General features: G+C 45.1%; 1 protein-coding gene across 3 annotated transcripts in view; it reads left to right on the forward strand.

Moving 5' to 3' along the window:
- The window catches only part of arhgef40 (Rho guanine nucleotide exchange factor (GEF) 40), a 45,036-nt gene that overhangs the window by 18,001 nt on the left and 4,929 nt on the right, over positions 1-22,106 (forward strand). For all 3 annotated transcript variants that reach the window (XM_076027945.1, XM_076027944.1, XM_076027943.1), the window contains 17 exons: positions 34-148; positions 1,497-1,590; positions 1,725-1,811; positions 4,702-4,818; positions 5,221-5,319; positions 5,415-5,566; positions 6,447-6,585; positions 7,023-7,142; positions 7,619-7,810; positions 9,874-10,407; positions 11,340-11,752; positions 12,145-12,394; positions 13,150-13,239; positions 14,289-14,495; positions 16,706-16,885; positions 18,640-18,820; positions 20,243-20,347. In XM_076027945.1, coding sequence (XP_075884060.1) covers positions 34-148; positions 1,497-1,590; positions 1,725-1,811; positions 4,702-4,818; positions 5,221-5,319; positions 5,415-5,566; positions 6,447-6,585; positions 7,023-7,142; positions 7,619-7,810; positions 9,874-10,407; positions 11,340-11,752; positions 12,145-12,394; positions 13,150-13,239; positions 14,289-14,495; positions 16,706-16,885; positions 18,640-18,820; positions 20,243-20,347 — 3,075 coding nt within the window. The remainder of the gene's footprint in view (positions 1-33; positions 149-1,496; positions 1,591-1,724; positions 1,812-4,701; positions 4,819-5,220; positions 5,320-5,414; positions 5,567-6,446; positions 6,586-7,022; positions 7,143-7,618; positions 7,811-9,873; positions 10,408-11,339; positions 11,753-12,144; positions 12,395-13,149; positions 13,240-14,288; positions 14,496-16,705; positions 16,886-18,639; positions 18,821-20,242; positions 20,348-22,106) is intronic.

Raw genomic sequence — 22,106 nt, forward strand, 5'->3', positions numbered from 1 at the left:
CTTCTTCTTCTTCTCCTCCTCTGCTGCTCGCAGGTACAGTGGACAGGTTGGGACGCGCTCTGGTCGTGGCTCAGGTAGACGCAGCAGACGGCAGCTGCTGTGGGGAGGAGATGGCTCGGCTCCTGGCCTGCTTTCACAAAATGACACAGTAAGGCTAAAAATACTGCACTCAATCTTCAAGTGACAATTAGTTAGGTTGACTTTGAGGTTTTGGTTTTTTTTTTTTTAGTTTTTTTTTTTTTTTTTAATTGGGATAATTATGTTGAGTTTGTTGATGTTAAGTTTGTTTCGCAGATCACATTCACTCAAATTAGAAGGATTGAGTTGGGGCAAGTGATTTGCAAAACCTAAATGTTGCAATAAAAACCTGGTGATGGAAACAGCTCCACTTGGTAAAACCTCTCTAATACGGCTAAAAGGTGTTGAGGCTCTCATCAGGTGGTTTTTCAGACGTATCCATATGGAGGTATATCGCAAAAGTGTCATGGAAATATTTTTTTTTTTTGCATTTACACGTCGTTTGGCGCGTTGTGATTGGACAGAGGAGGAGACGGAATATTTTTTTTTTTTTACAATTAATCAAAGAGAAAAATCAAGCCAATCGAAATTGCACTTTGTGGAAATTCCAGAAATATCACTTTTATTTTGTGAAAAAGTGTCATGGAAACGCAGCTGTACACTGCAATGCGATGAGATTTCCATTGTTTTCCTCATTCAAAGAAAGAAGAATTTAAAAAGAACCTGCAGCCGTCATCAAATCAGGTGTTTATATCTCTCAGCATTCGGCCTCGTGTTGTTTATTTTTCAAATTCCACACTTCTCATTTACAAACAGAGTGAGCAGGAAGTGCACCGTGATAGAAATGAGCTGGTTCATTTTCCACTCTTGCCAGTAGCTCAGGCAAAGTCTTAGAAAGTGCAGCACAGGCCAGAAAGCCCAGAGTGTGTGTGAGCTCGCCAGTCGATCACTACTGACTGGGTAGAATGGATCCAGGCAGGTCTGAACAAAAGCTGCACAGCAGGTTTGTGAGGATTCAAATAATTCTCTCTTTTTTTTTTCTTTTTTTTGGGGGTTTTGTATTTAAATCAGTCTCGTACTGAGGAGTCCCCCTACTGTCCTCTTTGGAGTGTCATTGATTTGATTTTTCGATTTTTATTTATTTATTTCGAACATGAAAGAAAATGAGAAAATAAAAGGGATACAAAAACCAAAACATACGAAAGAAAAATAACAAAAAAAAAGTTTAAAAAAAATAAAATCGGATAAGTAAACAAACAGCGGTGAAATATACATTAAAATAATGTTATTCATGTCCGAAAAGTGGTAGGAGGAAGTATAAACTTATATGTACCCACCCCTGAACTCAAATAAATATGCAAACTTATGAACTAAATTAAGTTTATACAACTTCATTTCAAATGAGGTGCTGTTGACAATTTTTTTTATGTTGTCGTCTGCTTGGTTTCCTAACCTTTTCCCCTCTTCCTCCTCATCAGGCCTGCATCCAAAGACAAGGGTCTGACGGTGTTGATGGACAGCAGAAGCTCGCCACCGTCTGCACTCTTTCTCACCGCGCTTAAAATGTTCCAGGTGAGCGAAAAAAAGAAAGAAAATGGAAAACATTCAGCCAAGCGCGCCTTGTGTTGGCTTGTGCTCTCCAATTTGCCTGCACGTGTGTTGAAGTAGCAGCAAACACGTGTGTGTGTGTGTCTGTGTGGTTGCAGGTGTTGGTGCCTGGTGGCCTCGGGTCTGTTCTGCTTCTGGTGGGGGAGCAGCAGGAGCCCCCGGCTCAGAACCTAGATGGAGTAGAGGTGAGTGTGTGTGTGTGTGTGTGTGTGTGTGTGTGTGTGTGTGTGTGTGCATACATATACATACACTGAGAATTGTGTGTGTGTGTGTGTGTGTGTGCATACATATACATACACTGAGAATTGTGTTATTTATTTTTTCCCCCTCAATATTGCAATTTTACTTATTGTTATTGTTATCAATTATTTTTTTATTTTTCTCTCATGTATTTTTCCACAAACAAACAAAAAATTATATGTATTATAATGAACATATCAGATTTATTCGACACAAATTGTTATTTTTTTATAGGCTAGGCTAATGTTAAGATAAAATCTAAATGAAGCATGAACTAATATGAAAGAGCCTTTATTTATCTATCAGTGCTTTTGTTTTGTTTTTCGCCAGACATTTTAATCGAGCTCAGAATGCTTTTGTTTCAGTCCACACAAAGCACAAAACAGCGACGGCTTCATTCAACCCATGCTAACACGCTAGCGGCGTTAAAACCGCTATCAGGTGCAAAGTTACGAGGCAGCGAACACAACTCCCACTGCTGTGCTCCTTGGCGCTTCGGTAGTTCGTTCGGCATTATTTTTTAAATCTCTCCCGACACTGTTTTGCTAAACTACGGCCACCAGGTGGTGGCAACCAGGAAGAGCTTCTTTTCCTTGCGTGTCGCTCCGTCCCTCCAGCTCGTGGCAGCATTGACTCCTCCCACTGCCTGCTTTGCTTTGCTTTGCTCCGTGCCGCTCGCAAAGTCACGTGAGCGGAAGTCGCGTCAATCAAATCGCAGTCTTTGCGGTTAGAAAATCTGGTTCTGTCCTATCGCGATATCATCGTTCAGTCTCATTTCATTTGATACAATCATTAGACTCGGCCACAAGTGCTGCAGTGGGAAAGTCAAAGGAGCTCAGCACAGATCTGAAAAAGTGAATCGTTGAGTCAGGAAAGTCAGGAAAGTCATTTGTAGTCATTTCAAAACAGTTACAGGTCCCAAGAGCAACTGTGCAAACAATTGTAAGTATAACGTGCATGGCACAGTTGTATCACTGCCACGACCAGGGAGAAAACGCAAGCTATCATCTGCTGCTGAGAGAAAATCGGTCAGGATGGTCAAGAGTCAAGCGAGAACCACCAGAAAGCAGGTCTGCAGTGACTTGGAAGCTGCTGGAACACAGGTGTCAGTGTCCTGAGCTCCTGCTCCAGAAGCGGCACCTTCAGGCTCGGCTGAAAGTTTGCTTCTGATCACATGGGCTAAGATAAGAACTTCTGCAGGAAGGTTCTGTGGTCAGATGGATCAAAAATGGAGCCGTTTGGCCACACTGCCCAGCGATGTGTTTGGAGGAGAAAAGGTGAAGCCTTGGGGTGAAGCCCTAAGAACACCATGCCTGCTGTCAGGCATGCTGCTGGCGGTAGTATTGTGCTCTGGACCTGTTTTGCTGCCAATGGAACTTGGTGCTTTACAGAGAGCAAATGGGACAATGAAGAAGGAGGACCACCTCCAAATTCTGCAAGATACCCTAAAATCATCCGCCCAACGGTTGGCTGTAGGGCGCAAACACAAATCAAAAAGTAGTACTGGAAAGGCTAAATCCGGCTAGAATGAAGATTCTCAGGACTCTGGCCTGACTTAAACCCCATCGAGAACATGTGGACAGTGCTGAAGAAACAAGTCCATGCCAGAAAGCCCAACCAAATCTACCTCAACTGCACCTATTCTGTGAAGAGGAGCGCTCAAGGATTCAACCAGAGGCTTGTTGATGGCTTTCAGAAGCGCCTCAATGAGGTGAAAATGGACCTTTAAAGCGGTTCTAGGCAACTTGAGCTTGCTACGAGTTTGCTACGACAATAACGTCGTGGAAAAAGTTTAACACTTTTATGACTTGGTCTTTCGTCGAGGTTAATTATTGGGTTCCATTCCATCATTTTACAATCTTATGTATTTGCAATAGTAGTATGTAAGACTGCCTCTAAATAAACGTGTGACGTTGGCGTATAGTGGTGTCGGGCGCGCTTGAAAGTTAAGCAGTGCAGTTCCAGCTGGCACAACCCCCCCCCCCCCCACCATTGATCCTATTAATCATTTATCTACCGCTTTACTGAGTTTGGAATCATCACTTTACGGTTGAAAAGTTACCTAGAGCTGCTTTAATTGTGTTATATAGCTGGATTCCACAAAAACATACTTCCAGGATGCAAATAAACCTTCTGTTCTCATACACGCAGTGCACGTGCACAGCTTGAGCCTGGAAAATAACACTCTGAGGCGACGCGGCTCATTGTTTTGCGCCCGTCGATCCATCGCCTTCATCGCTTGGGCCATCTTCCGCATTTGCACGGCTGCGGACGATTCAGATTTGCCAGTTCACCTCGCTCGCTGTCCGTGTCTTTGGACCGTGGGAACAAGCCGGAGTCGGTGTGCAGAACCCTCACAGGCCCGGGGAGGGGAGAACGTGGCGAGCTGTGCAGTGGATCTTGTGGCTGGGAGGTGACAGGACAAGACGTCCAAAATAACAGCGGAGAGAATGTCTTCCTTCTCTTTCTTCCTTTCTTTTCTGGGTGCTGTTGTGAGATTAGATTGGCGGTGTGAAACGACAGCGCGTCAAAAGCAGCTTCAGCTTCAAGAGCTGCTGGAGCCTGTTGTTGTTTTGCAAGTCTGTTGGAAGTAAAAAAAAAAAAAAAAAAAAAACTGAAGTCCCACAGGAATTTAAAAGGCATCATGTGTTTTTCCATAACAGTACAATATTGGTTTTGTAATGCCACTATTACACAAGATACTCTCTTCACAGCAAAAGCTCCACCAAGACTGAAAAGTCTTGGCGGAGCTAAAGTGTGGTGCTTTAGTTTTTCTTTTTCCCTTTTTTTCTGACTGGGGCCTCCTTCTCTGTTCTGCTCTTGTGATCCCTCCAGAGCCACACAGTGAGAGGAACTGCAGTCCTGCAGCAATACATAGACAAACAGCAGCTGCCCAAAGAGATGGACGGAGAGTTCAGCCACTGTCATTCAGACTGGCTGCTCTTTAGACTGGTGAGAGGCCAAGTTTCTCTGCTTTCGTCCTGAAGTGGACTCAGAACCATTTTATTTGACCCTTTCTCCTTGTTATGAAATACTGTACATGACACAAGAAAGAGGAATCAAAAGTCATACAAATCATTTTTTTGGAAGAGTTCAGCATTAGTTCATTAGTTCTATATCCTAATTCAGGAAGCAAAGGTTGATGGATTTACTCAGACAGTCACAAAGACGTGCCCTTGCAAATGTATGACCATAGATAGATAGATGGATGCAGGGATGAAGTGATAGACAGTGCTTTGGACGTGTTTGAGATAGAAGTTGAGAGAGCAGTTTGCAGCAAGTGACCCCTGTTGGTACGTCCTTGTCATAACTGGGTCTGATTTGTCTCACTCACTCTTTCTGTTTTCTCTTCAGAGCTTGGAGAGTCTGACGGAGCGATGCGAGAGCGCCCTCTTGCTCCTGGAAGACGCACAGCAGTCCATGGAGTCGGAGCCGCTGCCAGACAGCATCCAGGTTTGGCGCCTGTCTCTGATTTTGACGCAACTCTTTGACAAAAAGTTCAAACGTTAATGCGTGAACCCGCCGACGTGCACGCTGCCTCCGCCCAGGCTGTTCCCTCCAGCATTGACAAACACCGGCAGCTCATGGTCGGCGTCCTGGCAGACCGGCGCATCACCGAGCTGCAGCAGAGAGGCGGAGCCTGGCTTGCAGGGCTGGCCAATAACCCAGCAGGGCCAGCGCAGAAATCGCCAGATTGCAGGTACCAGGATCCTACAATGTACAGAACGCTTTACCCTTTGTATGCAAACATTCATCCAGAAGACTGACAGAGTCTCAGAAGCACCTGCTTCTCTCAAGGGAATCTTGCTTCAGGTTAAATGGCAAAAAAACTGTTGGTTTGAGATGTGTAAAATAATATAAAATGTATATATATGTATATATATATGTATATATATATATATATGTGTGTGTGTGTGTATATATAAATGTATATATATATATATATATATATATATATATATGTATGATGTATGTATATATATGTCTATATGTATATGTATATATGTTAGTGTTACCTGAATCTATATCTGGTTACAGACAGACAGACAGATGCACTTTATTGATCCCAAATTGGGAAACTACACTATAATATTCAGTTGATGTGCGAGTCACTCTGCCTGCGCTCGTTCATCCAGAAGCCCCTGCAGCATCTGGGCGGCAGGACATCTGCAGGTCTTCTCCACTTCCCAGCCTTTCTCTGTTTGTCAAAGTGACTTTTAAAACTGACGGTTAAAAATGCGCCTCGTCGTAGAAAGCCGGTTGTTTGTCTTCAGCCCAGAAATGTGAAGCAGCTGGAGGAGGGACAGGAAATGTGAACTTGACATGGGGTGGGGGGGGGGGGACGCGGCGGCACGGCGGCGCTCCCCCTCTTATCTGGTAATGAGTCTGTGGCTCTGCCGGACTGAGGCCAAATAATATAAGCAGACGCTGATGGCTGTTTTGATTTCCCTTTTCCTGAGTCGGCCCACATGTGTGATTCTTTTTTTCTTCTTTTTTTTTCCCCCCCAAGTGGTGGGAATCAGAAAAAAAGTCCATATTTTTCCTCCCTCACTGTGTTCTCTGTAACCGTCTCTCCTCAGGGCCGCCCTCGCCGCGACCTCCAAGCTCTACGATGGTGTGGACGACGCCCTCCATCGCCTCGTCCAGGTGTCCAACCGACGAGGTCAGGACCTGGAGGCTCTGGGACGACTGGCTGGAGGGGTGGAGCGACTGGAGAAGGTGTGTGAGATGTGTCTTAGCCTCTTCCCTGCTGAAATTAGCGCGACGTCGCCATGTTTTATGGACGTGGGACGTCGCGCAATCGATCGGCATTTAGCCCCTCCTCCACGGACCAAACCCAGCGGGGTGTCACCCCCCCCCCGGCAAGGTGCAAACCCTTTGCCAAGCAGCCATTTAAACCCCCTACAGAATTCAGGAGCCGATTATTACCCGGGTCGCCCGCCGGCTTGTTTGACCCGTTAATCTCGCGGAACAGCGCGGCTCGGTGAGCCTGCTCCCCCGCTGCCACCAAATGCCGATGAGTAGCAGGACTTCACCAGGAGCAGGGACAATAGTCTGCCGCTCTAGAGAGAAACTGGGGCATCTCTCCAAGCTGCTTTTAATCCATTTTTTCCAAACTTGTGTTGCGTCTTCCCCACCGCTACCTTCCACTCTAGTGTGACAAGGAGATTGAGCAGGTCCAGTCACAGCTGGAGGACTTCAAGGACCCTCCTCTGTCGCTCAGCAGGCTGTCACTCAAGCAGCAGAAGTTCAAGACGTTCCGAGAACGAGCCAACGTGAGTCCGCTGCACCTCAGCTTCGCTGTAAAACCAAAGCTTCTTGAATCTTCTGTCCTCAAATCAAAGCAAGTTGTTTTAAATGTTGGAACTCTTATCAAAAATGACAAAATTGCATTTGCATCACAAAAAACGTGATGTAAATGTGCCTGACTTCACAACACATGCTAACTAATGACATAGCTGATCTACTAAGGGGGTCTTAATGAGTATGAATAATGCACCCAAAGTCCCATAAATAGACAATTCAGATTCAGAGTGCTTTGTTTATCCCTTAAGGGCAATTCATTTTATTATATATATATTTTTCCTCATGGCATGTTATTGCAAAGTGCTTTGCAGGATTCTCTTGTGTTGCAAGCAGCAGTTGGCCGTAGCCGTGCAGTTACCGTTTACATTTGCTATCTGTGAGCTTCTCTCTTTGGGGTTTTATCCTTGCACCACAAGACCCAACAGCGTCTTCCTGAATCTTGCAGGAGCTGCACAGCGAGACGCTGGCAGTGCTCAGTGAGCTGGAGAACTGGTCCGAGCTGGACTGGGCCGGCCTGAACCACGTCCAGGTCAGAGTTCCTCCAGTCAGGGAGAAGCTGAGAGACATGTCCCACTGTCTGTCCGACTGCTGGACCACCCTGGACAACACACAGAGGCTGCTGTCCACGCTGACCGAGGTACGCACAGTGCGCAGTGGTACCAGGGAGTAGGAGTCACTTTAGTGGAAGTGCTAAATCGTTAAGAAATTCCCCATGGCGAGAATCTCTCATCTCCGGATGATGACGATAAACTCCAGCTGGTGACGTGTCGGGGATTCACTTGTTTCTTCTTTATCTTTACAACTTTCTACACTGCAGACACATACCGAAGACATCAGATATATGAGCCAGATATGTGTAATTATGCAGCAAAGAAAAACACATTCAATAACTCTAAATATGCTTTTTATGAAAGTGGCTGTTTTGAAGAAAACATGTTTGAGTTATTTGACACTTTTATCGTTTTCCTCCGTAATTCCATGTGTGTTCATACGCAGTTTTGATGCCTTCAGTGAGAAACTGCAGTGTCAATAGTCATGAGAATGAAAGAAAATACATTCAATTCCTAGGCTGTGTTCAATCTTTTGACTGGTAGTCTATGAATTCACGTGATTATTGGTGTTATGGCACAATAAAGTACCAGTGATTGTCCATGTGCAAGATATTCTGCCGGCTTTGGGGGGGAAAAAAAGGCTTTTCTTCAGCCTCGAAGTTCCTCATTGGTAATTCAGGTCACCGTTACCAAAGACCAAGTGAAGAAACCTTCAGCGCAGGTGGACAGTTGATAATGAGAAGTTCACTGCAGCTCTGGGACGGCTTTGGCTCCAGCAGTACTCACTGACGCTGGGGAGTCCAGGATGGAGCCCAGGAACGTTTGACCGGCTTAGATACGGTTCACTTGACCAGTGTTAGTGCGCCGTCCTGGGCTTTGGCTCGGTTCACTTCCCTCCCTGGCACACACACAGCGCTTCATGGAGACACTGCAGGTGCACTTCAGTCGCCAATTGGACTGTTGTGAGAGCCATCAGAGCAGCGTTTGTTTAGGAGACTCTGAAGACTACGACGGTTGACGTAAAGCCAGAGGTGGCAAAAGTTTTCACATTCTGCACTTCAGTAAAAGCATGGGTAGTTGTGTAAGACAAAAACACTGCACTCTGGTAAAAGCAGAAGTCTTGATCCGACTCCTTTACTCGAGTCAAAGTAAGAAAGCGCAGGTTCTGAAATGTACTTGAGAAAAAAAATTCAAAATGTTTTTTTTTGTTTGTTAGTTTTTTGACCAATAATTAAACAATACATTTGTTGATCATATAGCAAAAAATGAAGAAGTTGTAACAGGATGAATTGGAGCAGGAGCATGTGGATCATTTTTAAACAGTTTTGCAATTCTCCATACTACAATTTTTGGTGTTTTTCAACTGCACCATAACCAAACCGTCATCAGGGATAGTTGATGACCAGGGACTGTGTGACTTCCCGCCTCTGCGTAAAGTTCATCGCTACATCATTTGTCTCAGGCAGCCCACATCAAAATGTGACCTGGATGCTAACACCCGAAGAAAGCGGCGCTAGCGCTGAGTCTCGGTAGCTCGTAAAGGTTTTTAATTCGAGTGAAATGAAGTCCAGCTCGACGCAAATTTACGAACACATCATTACTTCCTTCCTTCCTTTTTTTTTTTTTTTTTTAATGTCACGAGTATGTAGCGCTCACTTACAAGACTATATTCGTTGGGGCAGATGTTAGCTTAGCAGTAAAATCGCTCAGTAATGTGTTGTGTCCGTTTATAAATTTCTGACCAATCCGCTGATGGTGGCGAAGCACATCTGCAGCTGTTTGATGAGGAAACTCGGTCAATTGAAGACCAGTACGGACACAACGCCAGTGTGGTATCGCGCTCCAGTGGTTTTGTTTATTGTGCGATGAAAGAGGTTCATGCTGAAAAGACTCATATCGCCCTCTAGTGTGGGGGAGGAGGACACGTTGCCGTCAAGAATTCCATTTTCTCCGCTTGCATGCGAGCTGGGACGAGGAGAGGAAGTCCGATTAGACGAGAAAACCGAATTTTGAGCTCGGTCCGACGAAGCTCTGCATGTAAACAGTCATTGTCGTCACGGCAATAACCCCTCGCGCACAGGAAACAACGACCATGAGTTTGGCTTCCTGCCAGCTAAAGCTTGTTTTCCTCTCCTCTCCTGACGTGCAGGCCACCCAGTGGTGCGACGCCGTCTCCTCCACCTCTCCGTCCGTCCCTCCTTCCACCTGCCCTCTGGCCTCCCTCCCTCCCATCCCTCCCTCCCGTTTCCAGGACGCCCGCTCTCTGGCCCTGGAGCTGGGCGGCGGGCAGCTCCTGGACCTGTGGACTCAGACGGTGGAGCGCTACCAGCGCACCGTGGCGCAGGTCAAGCCTCGCTTCCTCCAGTCGGAGCGCAGCCACAGCCACAGCCACAACCAGAACCAGGGGAAGCAGAAGATGCCTTCAACCAGCAGCCTGTGGGACCTGATGGGCCCCGAGGGCGACGGCGACTGGGGGCTGGGAGCAGGAGGAAGTGAGGGGGCGCTGCAGTCCTGGGGGTCCCTGGCGTCGCTGTTCAGGCCGCAGACCTGCTCCACTCTGAAGATAGGAGAGGAGAAGGGGAACAAGAAGGAGGGAGCAGGCGGAGGAGGAGGTGGAGGAGGAGCGAGTGGAGCTGGAGGAGGGAAGTTCCTGCAGAACCTTCTGAATCCTACAAAGAAGAGCGTGAGTTTTTGGTTTGGCATCTTCTTCTTCATCTTCTCCTTTCATCTGTTCACACATCCAACCATCTGCCTCCCCTCCGTCTCACCCCAAACCCCTGCATCCTCTCCTCTCACACCTGCTAACTTCATGTCCTCTCACTACATCCATAAAACTCCTCCTCGGTCTTCTCCTAGGCCTCCTGCCTGCCAGTTCAGCATCCTCAGCTTCCTTCTCCACTGATTGATTCACCGGCCTCTCTGGCTCCGTCTCCACAACGCCTACCATGCAAAGTCCCTCTGATGTTCTCTTTCCTGATGCTATCAATCCTGGTCACCCTAAAAGGGCGCTCCACATTTCAATCTCTGCTGCTTCCACCTCTGCCTCATGTCTTTTCTGCAATAGCTGCCTTTCCATCACCCCTAGAATTGTGCGAAACCTAAATATGGCAATAAAAACTGGTGATGGAAACTTGGAAACTGAACTAAACTTGGAGAAACCAGTTGGCCAGTTGACTTCAAGTGAAAATGGCGCGTTACGATTGGACGGAGGAGGAGACGGAATATTTTTTCTTTTTACAAGTAATCAAAGAGAAAAACACAACAACCGTGCTCGATAGCAAACAAACAGAAACAAACCAAAGCAAACAGAATTCCCCAAGAATTATGAGCTTCACACCATTCAATGGAAACACTTGCAAATTGCAATTGTACTTTCAATTTCAAAATCTTTGAAATGTTGCTTTTATTTTTGCCAAAAATCTTTCATGGAAACGCAGCTGGAGTCACTGTCTCTGTTTTAAACTGGATCAGTCTTATAGTTTGTTGGGCGTTTGCTCCTATGGGCAATACTTGACTCTCAGAGGTGTTTGCAAAGGACACCTTGAAGCCAGTTTTATGAGATAATTCTAAAAAAAACAATGAAGATGAAATGAACTTCTCCTTTTCTCCCGACAGTCACCAGAAGCTCCGCTCCCCTCCAAGCCCCCCAGGAAGCGCCACCCCAGCTTCGACCTGCAGGCCCTGCTGGCTCCCCGCAGAGGTTCCCCCAAGCCTGCAGAGCCCCCGGTGGTGGTGGCGGGGAGCCGCAGCTCCCCCATGTCCTGGCTGGGGAGGCGAGTCCTGGCCGACCCGGTCATCACCACCGGCATGGCCACGGCCCTCCCGGGTTGGGCGGGAGGCGGAGGAGGTGCAGGTGGAGGAGGTGCAGGAGGTGCAGGAGGAGGAGGAGGAGGAGGAGTGCTGATCCGAGGTGTGGAGGTGAGCAGCAAAGAGGTGGTGGACCACACCGGGTCTCCGCGGCAGCACGTGCTGCTGGGGCGGGCCGAGAGGGAGCCGGCCACCGACAGGAGCGTCTCCACCGCGCAGAGGTGCGTCCACCAAGTGCTTCCTCTCATCTGTGGTTTTAATTTCCTCTGAGAACTCGTGGTGAGGAAGATAAGCAGGAGGGGGGGGGGGCTTCAAAAAAGCAGGCGGACATTATAAATAAATGACATTAAAGAGCAGCCAGCCAGGCTGAGATGAAAGGCTGGAGTGATTCATCCTTCTTGGGATAATTTAAGTGAGGCTGAAATTGGGTTCAGAATGATTTTATCAGTCAACATGCAATCTCAGATGATTTAATCATTACGTTTGATCTCGGCGCATTGCTCTCTGCTATCTTCATTTTTTTTTTTTTTTTTTTTTTACCTCCTCTGCAGTTTTATCACTTGGAGGTTAACTTCTTTTCCCGCTTGTCTCTTCCATGTCGTCCCTGCCGCAGTAAGCTGTACCTGCTGTGGTGCAGGATGTTGAGTTCGGAGAGGCAGTACGTTGCTATTCTCAAGGGGGTGGAGGAGACCTACCTGCCCCTGCTGGAGCTCTCCGACACTCCCGCCTCCGTCAGGGACAAGGCGGAAACGCTCTTCCCCAACTGGCCCAGCCTCGGCAACTTTCACTCGCAGAACCTGCTCCCCGCCATGGAGGGCGCTCTCGTGCAGAGCCTGTTGCAGCAGGACTGCTTCAGCAAATATGTATGTACACGCATAGGCTCATCTCACAGTGTCGTAGAATCGATGAAGGGGAAACCCCACGACGGTCATTGAAATAACTGAAAACTGACAAAAGTAGTGAGAAATAAATATTCACTGAAAATGAATGAATCAAATCTGGCATTGCTTTTGAATTGTGTGGGTCAACAGAATCATTTAAAAAAAAAAAAAAAAAGATTGAAAGTGGTTAAAAATGATGGCACCGCTAGGAGAGATTGAGAATGATTTGACCATCGGGACGTGTGAAACTAATGCGCGTCCTGTAATTAGCCTCTTCAAAGCTTGTAATCAGCCACTCTGCCTGTTTAAAGGGTTCAAAGCTGAGCCAGCTGGAGCACTTTGCCCGTGATGAGTGGGCCAGAATACCTGGAACTGCTGCAGAAGTCTCTTTGATAGTTACAGACGCACATCAGCTGATTGCAGGGAAAGTTGTGCAACAAAGTATGAAGTGAATTGTGCCATCATTTTTTTTTTTGGTCCAGGCCAGTTTCATTCTTTTCTTTATTTCTTTTTTTTTTTTTTAATTAGATTCTGAAATTGCACACTGCAGTTGCAGTGAAGCACCGGTCTTCAGATAATTCACTTTTACACACCGATTACCATGGGGGACAAATTGAGAAAATATTGAAGTTATATACACTGCAGTATACCAGCTGTTGCTACACTATTAGCGGAGTAGATGAACGATATCTGTACTCAGAGGCCAACAGAAGAATGTCGTATTGTTTTGATTTCAGCGTGAGCAATTCCTGCAGTATTCCCACTACATCCGGATGAAACCAGAACTGGACTCTCCACTGGTCTCACAAGCCGCTGACTTCTTCAAGGTGACATTCATTATGTTGCCGCCGTCGAGTTCCATTCTCAGTTCTTTGAAATATCAGCTTGCTTTTGATTACAGAGGAGCACACGCTACTCACACATGAATATATAGATATATAGATATAGATATATAGACATACGTAGAGTATAACGCAGACAATGTGTGTCAGGGTCTCTTTTGATTTGAGGAAACCGTTGGGTCACAATGCAAGAACCTCATTACGAGTCGCTTTTGCAGCACATCAAAAGCAAAGACTTGTGAACTGGAGTTGTTTCATTTGACGCTCGCAGCAATGAAAGGGCTGTATACTGTATACAGTAAAGCTAATTGCATGTTTAATGTACGCGAGAAAGAGCCAATTAAAGGCGGATTAGAGGGAAAGTAATCTGAGTTTGCAGAGCCACAATGAACTCCAGCTAATGCATCAACAGCATGGAGAGACAGCTGAGAGGAGAGATGGCAGGATCTCTCTCTCTCTCTCTCTCTCTCTCTCTCCCTCTCTCTCCCTCTCTCTCTCGACCACTAGGAGGCAGTCACTGCACATTTCTCAACACTGCAGTTCCACAGCCGCTTGTGTACAAAACTGTGTGTTATTGCCTTGTTTTGACGACGGGCCCTGTGTAGAACGATGATAAAGACTGAGATACATATATATATATATATATATATATATATATATTTTTTTTTTTTTATAAAAATACATTCAAATTAAAAATGAAATAGACAAAAGCCAAATTGAATCGCAGTGTCTTTTTAGATTCTGTCTTCAGACTTAATTATAAAGTACAGCATCCTGCCACTGTTTGGAGTGTTTAACACAAAATAAAATCAGACGCATTTATTTTCATCATACGTCTTCGAAAAACTATACTGTTTTCTACCGTAAGACCTTGACTGATTGAAATCGAACACTCGTGCCCATGTTGCACTTTGGGATGATTTTCATGGTATTTTTTTCTACTCATTTGAAACAAATCTAGCGAGATGGAAGAGAATCCCAGTGCCTAACCTTTCTCTCCCTCCCTCTCTGTTTCCTCCCCTCTTTCCCTTCAGTCCAAACTGCCGGCGGCCTCCCCCCTCTCGCCACTGTCCTTCCCCCACTGCCTGCAGGCCCCCACCCAGAGGCTGGAGCAGTACTGCGAGGCCCTGGAGGAGCTCGGGGGGATAAATCCAGCCTCCGACTCTGCCCTCTCCATCCTAAGACACGCCCAGCGGCACGGCGAGGACCTCAGGGCCAGTGACCTTATCGCGGGCTGTCCGGTGAGAGCGCCTGCCCCACTTTACAGCTGCATCTGTAATTCCAGCTCCACTTTCTGCTCCTGATTTGGACCCGTCTGGGTTTGAGGGAAGCGGCTGGAGGAGGCTGGAACTCCATTACCTTTTATCTCGTGTCTAAAAAAAAAAAAAAAATGGAAAATTGTTTCTGTTTGTGGTGGCTGCAATCTTTTTTGTTGCATTATTTTCCATGAAAACGTCGAATGGGTTTGAATTCAAAATGCAGATTTGAATATTGAAGCCTCAGAATTTGTCAGCCAGTCGCTCCCTTGAGAAAACGGTTCAACCTTTTGCCAAAAAACGTCTGCAAACGCCGCATTCGCTTGTGTCGTATTGAACTTCCCTGACACAGCAGTATCTTTCAGAGCCAGTCGTGATGAATACATGACTCCCACACACACACACACACACACTTACACACACACTCCAGTCATCCTCCGCTACCCTTTCATATGAGGGGGAGAGATTACAGCCGTGCAAACATTACTTTGGATCGCGGTGCACAAAAAAAAAGAGAGAGAGAAAAAAAAAAAGGGCTCTCAGCACAAAATGGCCTTAAACGCGTCCTGGGTGGGTTTAAAACACGGCTGTTGAAAAATGTACACGGAGCCTCACTTGCGTTGTGAGCCACCCGCACAACGCCATAACACGAGAGGTTTAAAAAAGAAAAAAAAAAAGAAAAGCTGGCTGTGTTGCGAGGGTTCGCGCTTCATGTTCAGATGGCGGCGCAGTGAGAGTTGAAGAGGAGCATTGTGGGAGACTTGACCTCGATGGCTTCTGCCTGCCGTCGGTAGACTGCGGCAAACATCACAAAGCAAAGCCTGTAATTGACATGAACAATAAAAGTGCATTTTCACAAAAGGATGTGAGTCAGCCAGCCGATTGGAGGAAAGCAACGCGACAAAGAGAGAGCGACCCGGTGTGTCACCATGGCGTCGCGCTGCTCTCATCACGCTGCTGCTTTTTTTTTTTTTTTCTTTCTGGGATGAGAATTTGGCTCTTTGGATTTTGCATCTTTAAAATGTGAAGTGCGTCAGGTTCATATGCAGCCTGAATAGCGGGTTCAAAATTGTCATCAAATCGCCGAGGGGAATACAGACGGGAAAATATGCCTGTGGTGTTTGCTGGATCTTTCACTGCATGTTGTGTTCTTAAAGATCTTGTATTGTCACACAAGTTATTTTCATTAATCTTTTCCAACAATATGTGTCCCGTCAATGTTCCGGCCACCACTCTGCAATTCTTTCATCCGCACCGGCAAAGGGATGAGTGTTTTTGGAACTCTGTGTCCCATGCAGTTCTTGGAATCAGCCCTGTGTGATGTCACAATGGGTCATGATCCTCTTTGCACTAATTACTATATATTAAAAACTCTTTCAAAAGTAAACATACTGATTCAACTGAGGTAAATGGTAAAAGGATCTTTTTTTTTTTTGGCCAGAAATGAAACGATTTCATTCCTTGACAATTTTGGAAAAATGTAAAAGTTGTGACAGAATAATCTGGAGTGAACTGACCAGAGGTCTTCATGAGCATCTGGATCATTGTTTAACAGCTTTGCTTCTCTCAATATTGACCAGTTAACCATTATTGGATGTTTACTTACTTACTTGCTTATGTTATGTCATGTTATGTTATGTTATGTTCTGTTCTGTTATGTTATGTTATGTTCTGTTATGTTATAATCACAATAGCCAGTGTTATTTTCAACATGTTTATTTTACTCTGTACTGGAAAAGTACTGAACAGTGACCCAAAGCCGAGGTGCTCTAAAATATGCCACACTTTTACATTTAACACTTCACTTACTTGAAAGAAAAAAGTCAGAAAAACACTCAAGCAAAGTACAGATACCTGAAAAAATCTTCTCAAGTACAGTAACAAAGTATTTGTACTATGTTACTTACCATCTATGCTTTTAACTGTCACGTCAAACTCATCAAAAAAGTTTTTTCCCTGGTAGGCCGTCATCACGTGGCTAATAATGCTGTTTGATGTTTTTTTTAATCTCTTGAAAAAAAAAAAAAAAAGAAGTTCTAATCGTTAAAAATGATTCAAAAACTAAACAGAACTGTGCTTCTGAAAGGCAAATCTCAGCCACCATTGGATTTTCAATCTCTCTGAGGCGACTCTGAAGTGAAACAAAAGCGACTGATGCCTTCCCGTGTGTCTGTGTGTGTCTTGTGTGGTTTCAGATCCCCGTGGCGGAGCGCGGCGAGCTGGTGCGGCAGGGCGAGCTGCTGGTGTGCGGGGGCGCTCGCAGGAAGAGAGCAGGCGTGCGCAATGTTTTCCTCTACCAGCACGTCGTCATCTTCACCAAGCAGAAGAGCCCCGGCCCGGGACGCACCGCCTACAGCTACAAGCACAGCATCAAGGTAGAGAGAGCGAGAGAGGAGCCATAGCTTCTCTCCTCAAAAAAAAAAAAAAAAAGCATATGGTTCACATAGTTTGAGCTGCTTTGTTACTGTAACCCACGAAAAAAAATAAATAAATAAAATAAATAAATTAAAATTAAAATACTGAAAACGCATGAAATACAGTACAGCAAAAATAAATAAATAATAAAAATACTCAACAATATCAAATAAAATACAGCTGGGTTACATCATCAATAGACATTAGAAATAAGATGAATGTTTAAATTGTATTGAAATCTTTGAATTGAACATGGTTTTTACACACCAGTCAAAGTGCAGGGTGGATGATATTTCTTTCTCTTTTTTTTTTTTTTTTTACAAATGAATTGAATGAATAAAGCTGAAAAGATTCATAGCCTACTACTCTACGCAAGCTATGCAGCCAGTACGCAGTTGTTATGAATGGGTTGTGCAATGGTATTTGCCTGTATTACCCGTAGCTGCGAAGATTACGCTTTTGAGCGCAAACTCTATGGAAACGAACGTGAGTTTGCGTCGAAAATAAATTGACGTCCAAGACAACTCAGCAATACGGGACAAACCCCGTCCCGTATCCATTGAAAACGGGACGCGCCATTTCATTGTCAAATACGGGACAATTGTGTATTTGAAGGGACGTTGACCTGGCAACTCTACTTTAGCGCCGCTCTAGCTTAAAGCAAGCTAAAGTTTAGCGTTGGCTAAGTTGAAAGCAACCATGAACCAACACAAATAAAACTGGAGCTGTTATTTATTTATTGTTTTTGTTCTCTTTCTGTTCGATGTCAAACCTGTCAGTCCAGCTGGACTGCTAGAATTTCAAATACGAGATGTGACTCAACCTCGAGTTCGAGGACACACAAAAAAAAAAGCTGCTGAAGATGCACAATCTGAGCGGAGCAGCAGCAGCATCTCCTCCCACGCATAGATAGATGGATAGATGCTAGATAGATAGATGGATGGATATATAGCTAGATAGATAGGTAGATGGATAGATAGACAGATGTTTTGCAAAGGTACTTGATGTATTTGGTGATTTTTTTGATTGTGTTTTCAAGATTCAAGAACTTTATTTTACTCAAAGTATGTTCTGTAAAGTGTAAAAGTGGCCAATGCAGGAACAATCAAAAATAATTAAGAATGGCACTTCTATCTATCTATCTATCTATCTATCTATCTATCTATCTATGTATCTATCTATCTATCTATCTATCTATCTATCTGTCTACCATCTATCTATCTATCTATCTATCTGTCTATCTATCTATCTATCTATCTATCTGTCTACCATCTATCTATCTATCTACCTATCTATCTATCTATCTATCTATCTATCTATCTATCTGTCTACCATCTATCTATCTATCTATCTATCTATCTATCTGTCTACCATCTATCTATCTATCTATCTATCTATCTATCTATCTATCTATCTATCTGTCTACCATCTATCTATCTATCTATCTATCTATCTATCTATCTATCTATCTATCTGTCTACCATCTATCTATCTATCTATCTATCTATCTATCTATCTATCTATCTGTCTACCATCTATCTATCTATCTATCTATCTATCTATCTATCAAGTTAAATGTCTTCTGGCTCAGCAACACTGTGTTTGGGGTTGAAAAAACAGTTTTAATGTGATAGAAACTTTTTCCAGTCCACGCTCATGTTTTGATGAATGCGTGTCTTCTCCCTGCTGTGGTGTGTCCCCCCCCCCCCTGCAGACCGGTGAGATGGGTCTCACTCAGAGTGTGGGTGAGGACGGCGTCAAGTTCGAAGTGTGGGTGCGGCAGGTCACTCGCACCCGGGACTGTGTGACGCTGCAGGCCAAGGACAGGGAGGAGAAGGCCGCCTGGACTCATGACGTAGCACAACTGCTGTGGACTCACGCCATCAACAACACAGGTACGAGCGCCACGGGAACCCACTCGGTTCTTAGTGCTGAAGTGCTGCGCTGCTTGATTTGAAGAGATTCCTCAACAAAGTCCACTGAAACTACAGCGAGTTTAAACTCCGCTCCAAAGCATGCTCCAATAAACTGCACACTGTCACAGACACCAACAAGACGACAGCCAAACAACCTATGAAGTTAGTAAGCAGTTGACCATGTGGGTGCAGCTGCTGCTCCAATGCTCCACCTTATTTCCATTCTAAACTGCAGATGATTGGCCAACTAAAGCTTCATCTTCTCCTTCAGCCGTCGTGGGTTGGTGGTGGTGGCAACTGGACCTCCAGGTGGAGTTCAGTCTGAGAGGCTCTCAGGGCTTCTTATCCAATCACAGGACGCCTACGTGTGAAGCTAGCCGCTAACAGCTAGCTGGTCTCTCACCAGACTCCAGATCTGATTGGCTGTCGCTACTGACGGTGGTGCGTTCACTGACGGCCAACAGGAGGCTGCAGTGTTGATTCTGAAGGACTGGCAACACAAGCTAGCTGGAATATGATTGGATAAGAACTCTGCTGTAATATACGACAATAGAAGCAGCGCCACCTAGTGGATATTATATGACGTGAAAAGAACAGACTCCGGAGAATAACTTTATTATCGTATTTATGGGAAAATTAGCTTTTACCAAGTGGTGACGACCCACCGCTGCTTCCAGGACTCAAATCTCCCAAGAACTTGACGAGGTTGAAGGTGCATTGTTTGTAAGTCAGCGGCCACGTTTTTTTAAAACAAGCAGGAAAATGTCGCTCCTCTAATCATCGTCTCTGTCCAATCACAGCACCCGGCAGACAGGATGTAAAGCGTCAAAAAACACTATAAACACTGTAAAAACCGACTTCAGAGTTCAAGTGGCGTGTTTTTGATCTGCAGCCAGTGTCCAAACAAGGTTTTGCGTTGCCATCAACAGAGTGTGCAGTGTTGACTCGGCTGGCGGTTGAATTGTTAGCGTTATAAAGTATTTGTTTGAAAAGTCGGCATTTAAAATAGACGCTCGGCCGGAATTTCGGGGGGTTTGTGTAGCATAATCTGGAACCGCGGTCGTCTTCTCCTGCGATTAGAAGACGCAGGAAAAAAATCTGAGTGGCCCATTCAGTCCTCGGCTCTATTTGTTTATGGCCAACGATCCGCTGGCCATGACGAGCCAGATACACCCTGTGCACACCACCGTCATTCCCTTCACTTGGTCCAGATTGTGGAGAAACCACACCACCTTGTTGTCAAGCAGCATCATTAATGCACGTTTCCGTTGTTCAAGCTGCATTCTTTTTTTCTTCCCCATTGCCCACCAGTTGTAATGAAAACATATTTAATCAAGTAAAGAGAGGAAAATCACAGACACTTCCTAATTGTTTTTTTCCTCTCTCCTCTGGTTGTCCTAGAGTTGTGCCTGAAGGAGTCGCTCTGCATGGGCCTTTCTAGCAAGCTGCTGCTGGACGCCTCGGGGACGCCGGAGGTCGACTCCATCTCCAGTTTAACTGACAGAGGTAGGGAATCCAACCTGGCGCTGACCAAGCATGTGAGGAGTAGACGCTTCAGTAGATACGAGTTAAAGCACTGGTGTTAGTGAGGGTTGCACAAGTGTTCTCGACCAAGACCAGTCCTAGACCAGTCCGAGACCAGTCCGAGACCAGTCCAAGACCAGTCCGAGACCAGTCCGAGACCAGTCCGAGACCAGTCCGAGACAAGACCAGTCCAAGACCAGTCCAAGACCAGTCCAAGACCAGTCCGAGACAAGACCAGTCCAAGACCAGTCCAAGACCAGTGCAAGACCACTTTTTAAGGGTCTCGGTCTCGTATTTTGAGGCATTTTTACCCGGGGTCCTGTCTCAGTTTTCTACACTTTGTAAGAACCAGACCGTCAGTGCCGATGTTGCTGATGTCCATCAATGTCTCTGGTGCTGCTCATCGCGTCTTCACATGTTTCCCACTTCCCACTTTGATTGCAAGAGTGACGGTAAACTTTTGTCCGTTTTCAGTGGACCGGACGGAACAGAACCAATGCGGCGCTGATGCCATTTATTCTGCTATTCTATTTTTCTAGAATGCAGCGCAATTACATTTGTGTGTTTTCAACTATAATTAAGGCAATGATTGTGTAGTTGCACTGGATACAGCCGCGTCAAAAGAGAGAGTTCCATTTTTTTTAGTCTCTGGTAATCATTTTAATACACGGTCAGAAATCACACTGGATTTACATGCAGTGTGTTCAGAAAAGATGACGTGAGCGCTGAAAGAAATGCAACGTGTGAACAGACTGGACATCAAAATGTAAAAACTACAAGTTTTGAGCCAAAACTACGGCCGAACCGTCACATTCACGCTGCGGCTTCTTGCCGAAGGTTTTTTTTCTTTTGTCTTGGTTTCCTGTGGTCAGATTGGATTGCAGGATCTTCCTAACATGCTTTCTGAGCTGGGAGAGATTTGGCCCTGAGATAACAGACAGGAAGCAAAAACAGGTCTCTGGTGTATCTCACCATGTGAAGGGTAATAGCATTTTTTCCTCTTCCAATCTTGTGCCCGGGGCGACTCCATGAATTTGTGATATTTGTTTCACTCTGAGAAAAAAAAAAAAAAATTTGGGGGGGGGGAGAGAAATGTGACAACACTGTCGAGAATAAATGAGAGCCGGACTATGAAACCACCTCATTTTTTATTAGATCAAATCCCACCACAATATCCTCGTCTGCTTTCTACGCCATCCAAAATCAGAGAAAATATTTATGGAAGCGTCCACTTCCCCCTTCTTCATTTACTGACTGACTGACTGGTTTGGGTTTTTGTTTTTTGTTTTTTGTTTTTTTGCTGTGATTTCTTTTCTTTTCCTTCTTTAACTGTCAACTGACCTCTGTTGGCAACTCTTACTGCTAATATTTCCTTCAATTATTGCTTTCTAAATTATTGTTTAAGGGTTTGCTCTGATAAATTACTAAATGTTTCATTATTACACACAAGAGGTAGATAGACGGATAGACAGATAGATGGATAGATGGATAGATAGATCTATTGTCTGTTTTCAGTAAAAAAAAAAAAACGACAGAATTTTTTCTTCGACTCAGCTTGAAAAGAAAACCACTCAAGCACATTCACACAGATAAAAAATAATGAAGAATGTAGATAATTTTTTTGCTGTTCAGAAGAGTTCTTGCAGAAGGGATGAATGATTTTTTTTTTTTTTTTTTTTTTGTGTGGACCCCATACAGTGGGGTTCTGTATGGTTTGCCTGATGGCAGCAGCGTGAAGGAG

Source organism: Nelusetta ayraudi, unplaced genomic scaffold (genome assembly GCF_046127955.1).
Source record: "Nelusetta ayraudi isolate G7.1 ecotype Tasmania unplaced genomic scaffold, CSIRO-AGI_Nayr_v1 ptg000022l, whole genome shotgun sequence".
NCBI lineage: Eukaryota > Metazoa > Chordata > Actinopteri > Tetraodontiformes > Monacanthidae > Nelusetta > Nelusetta ayraudi.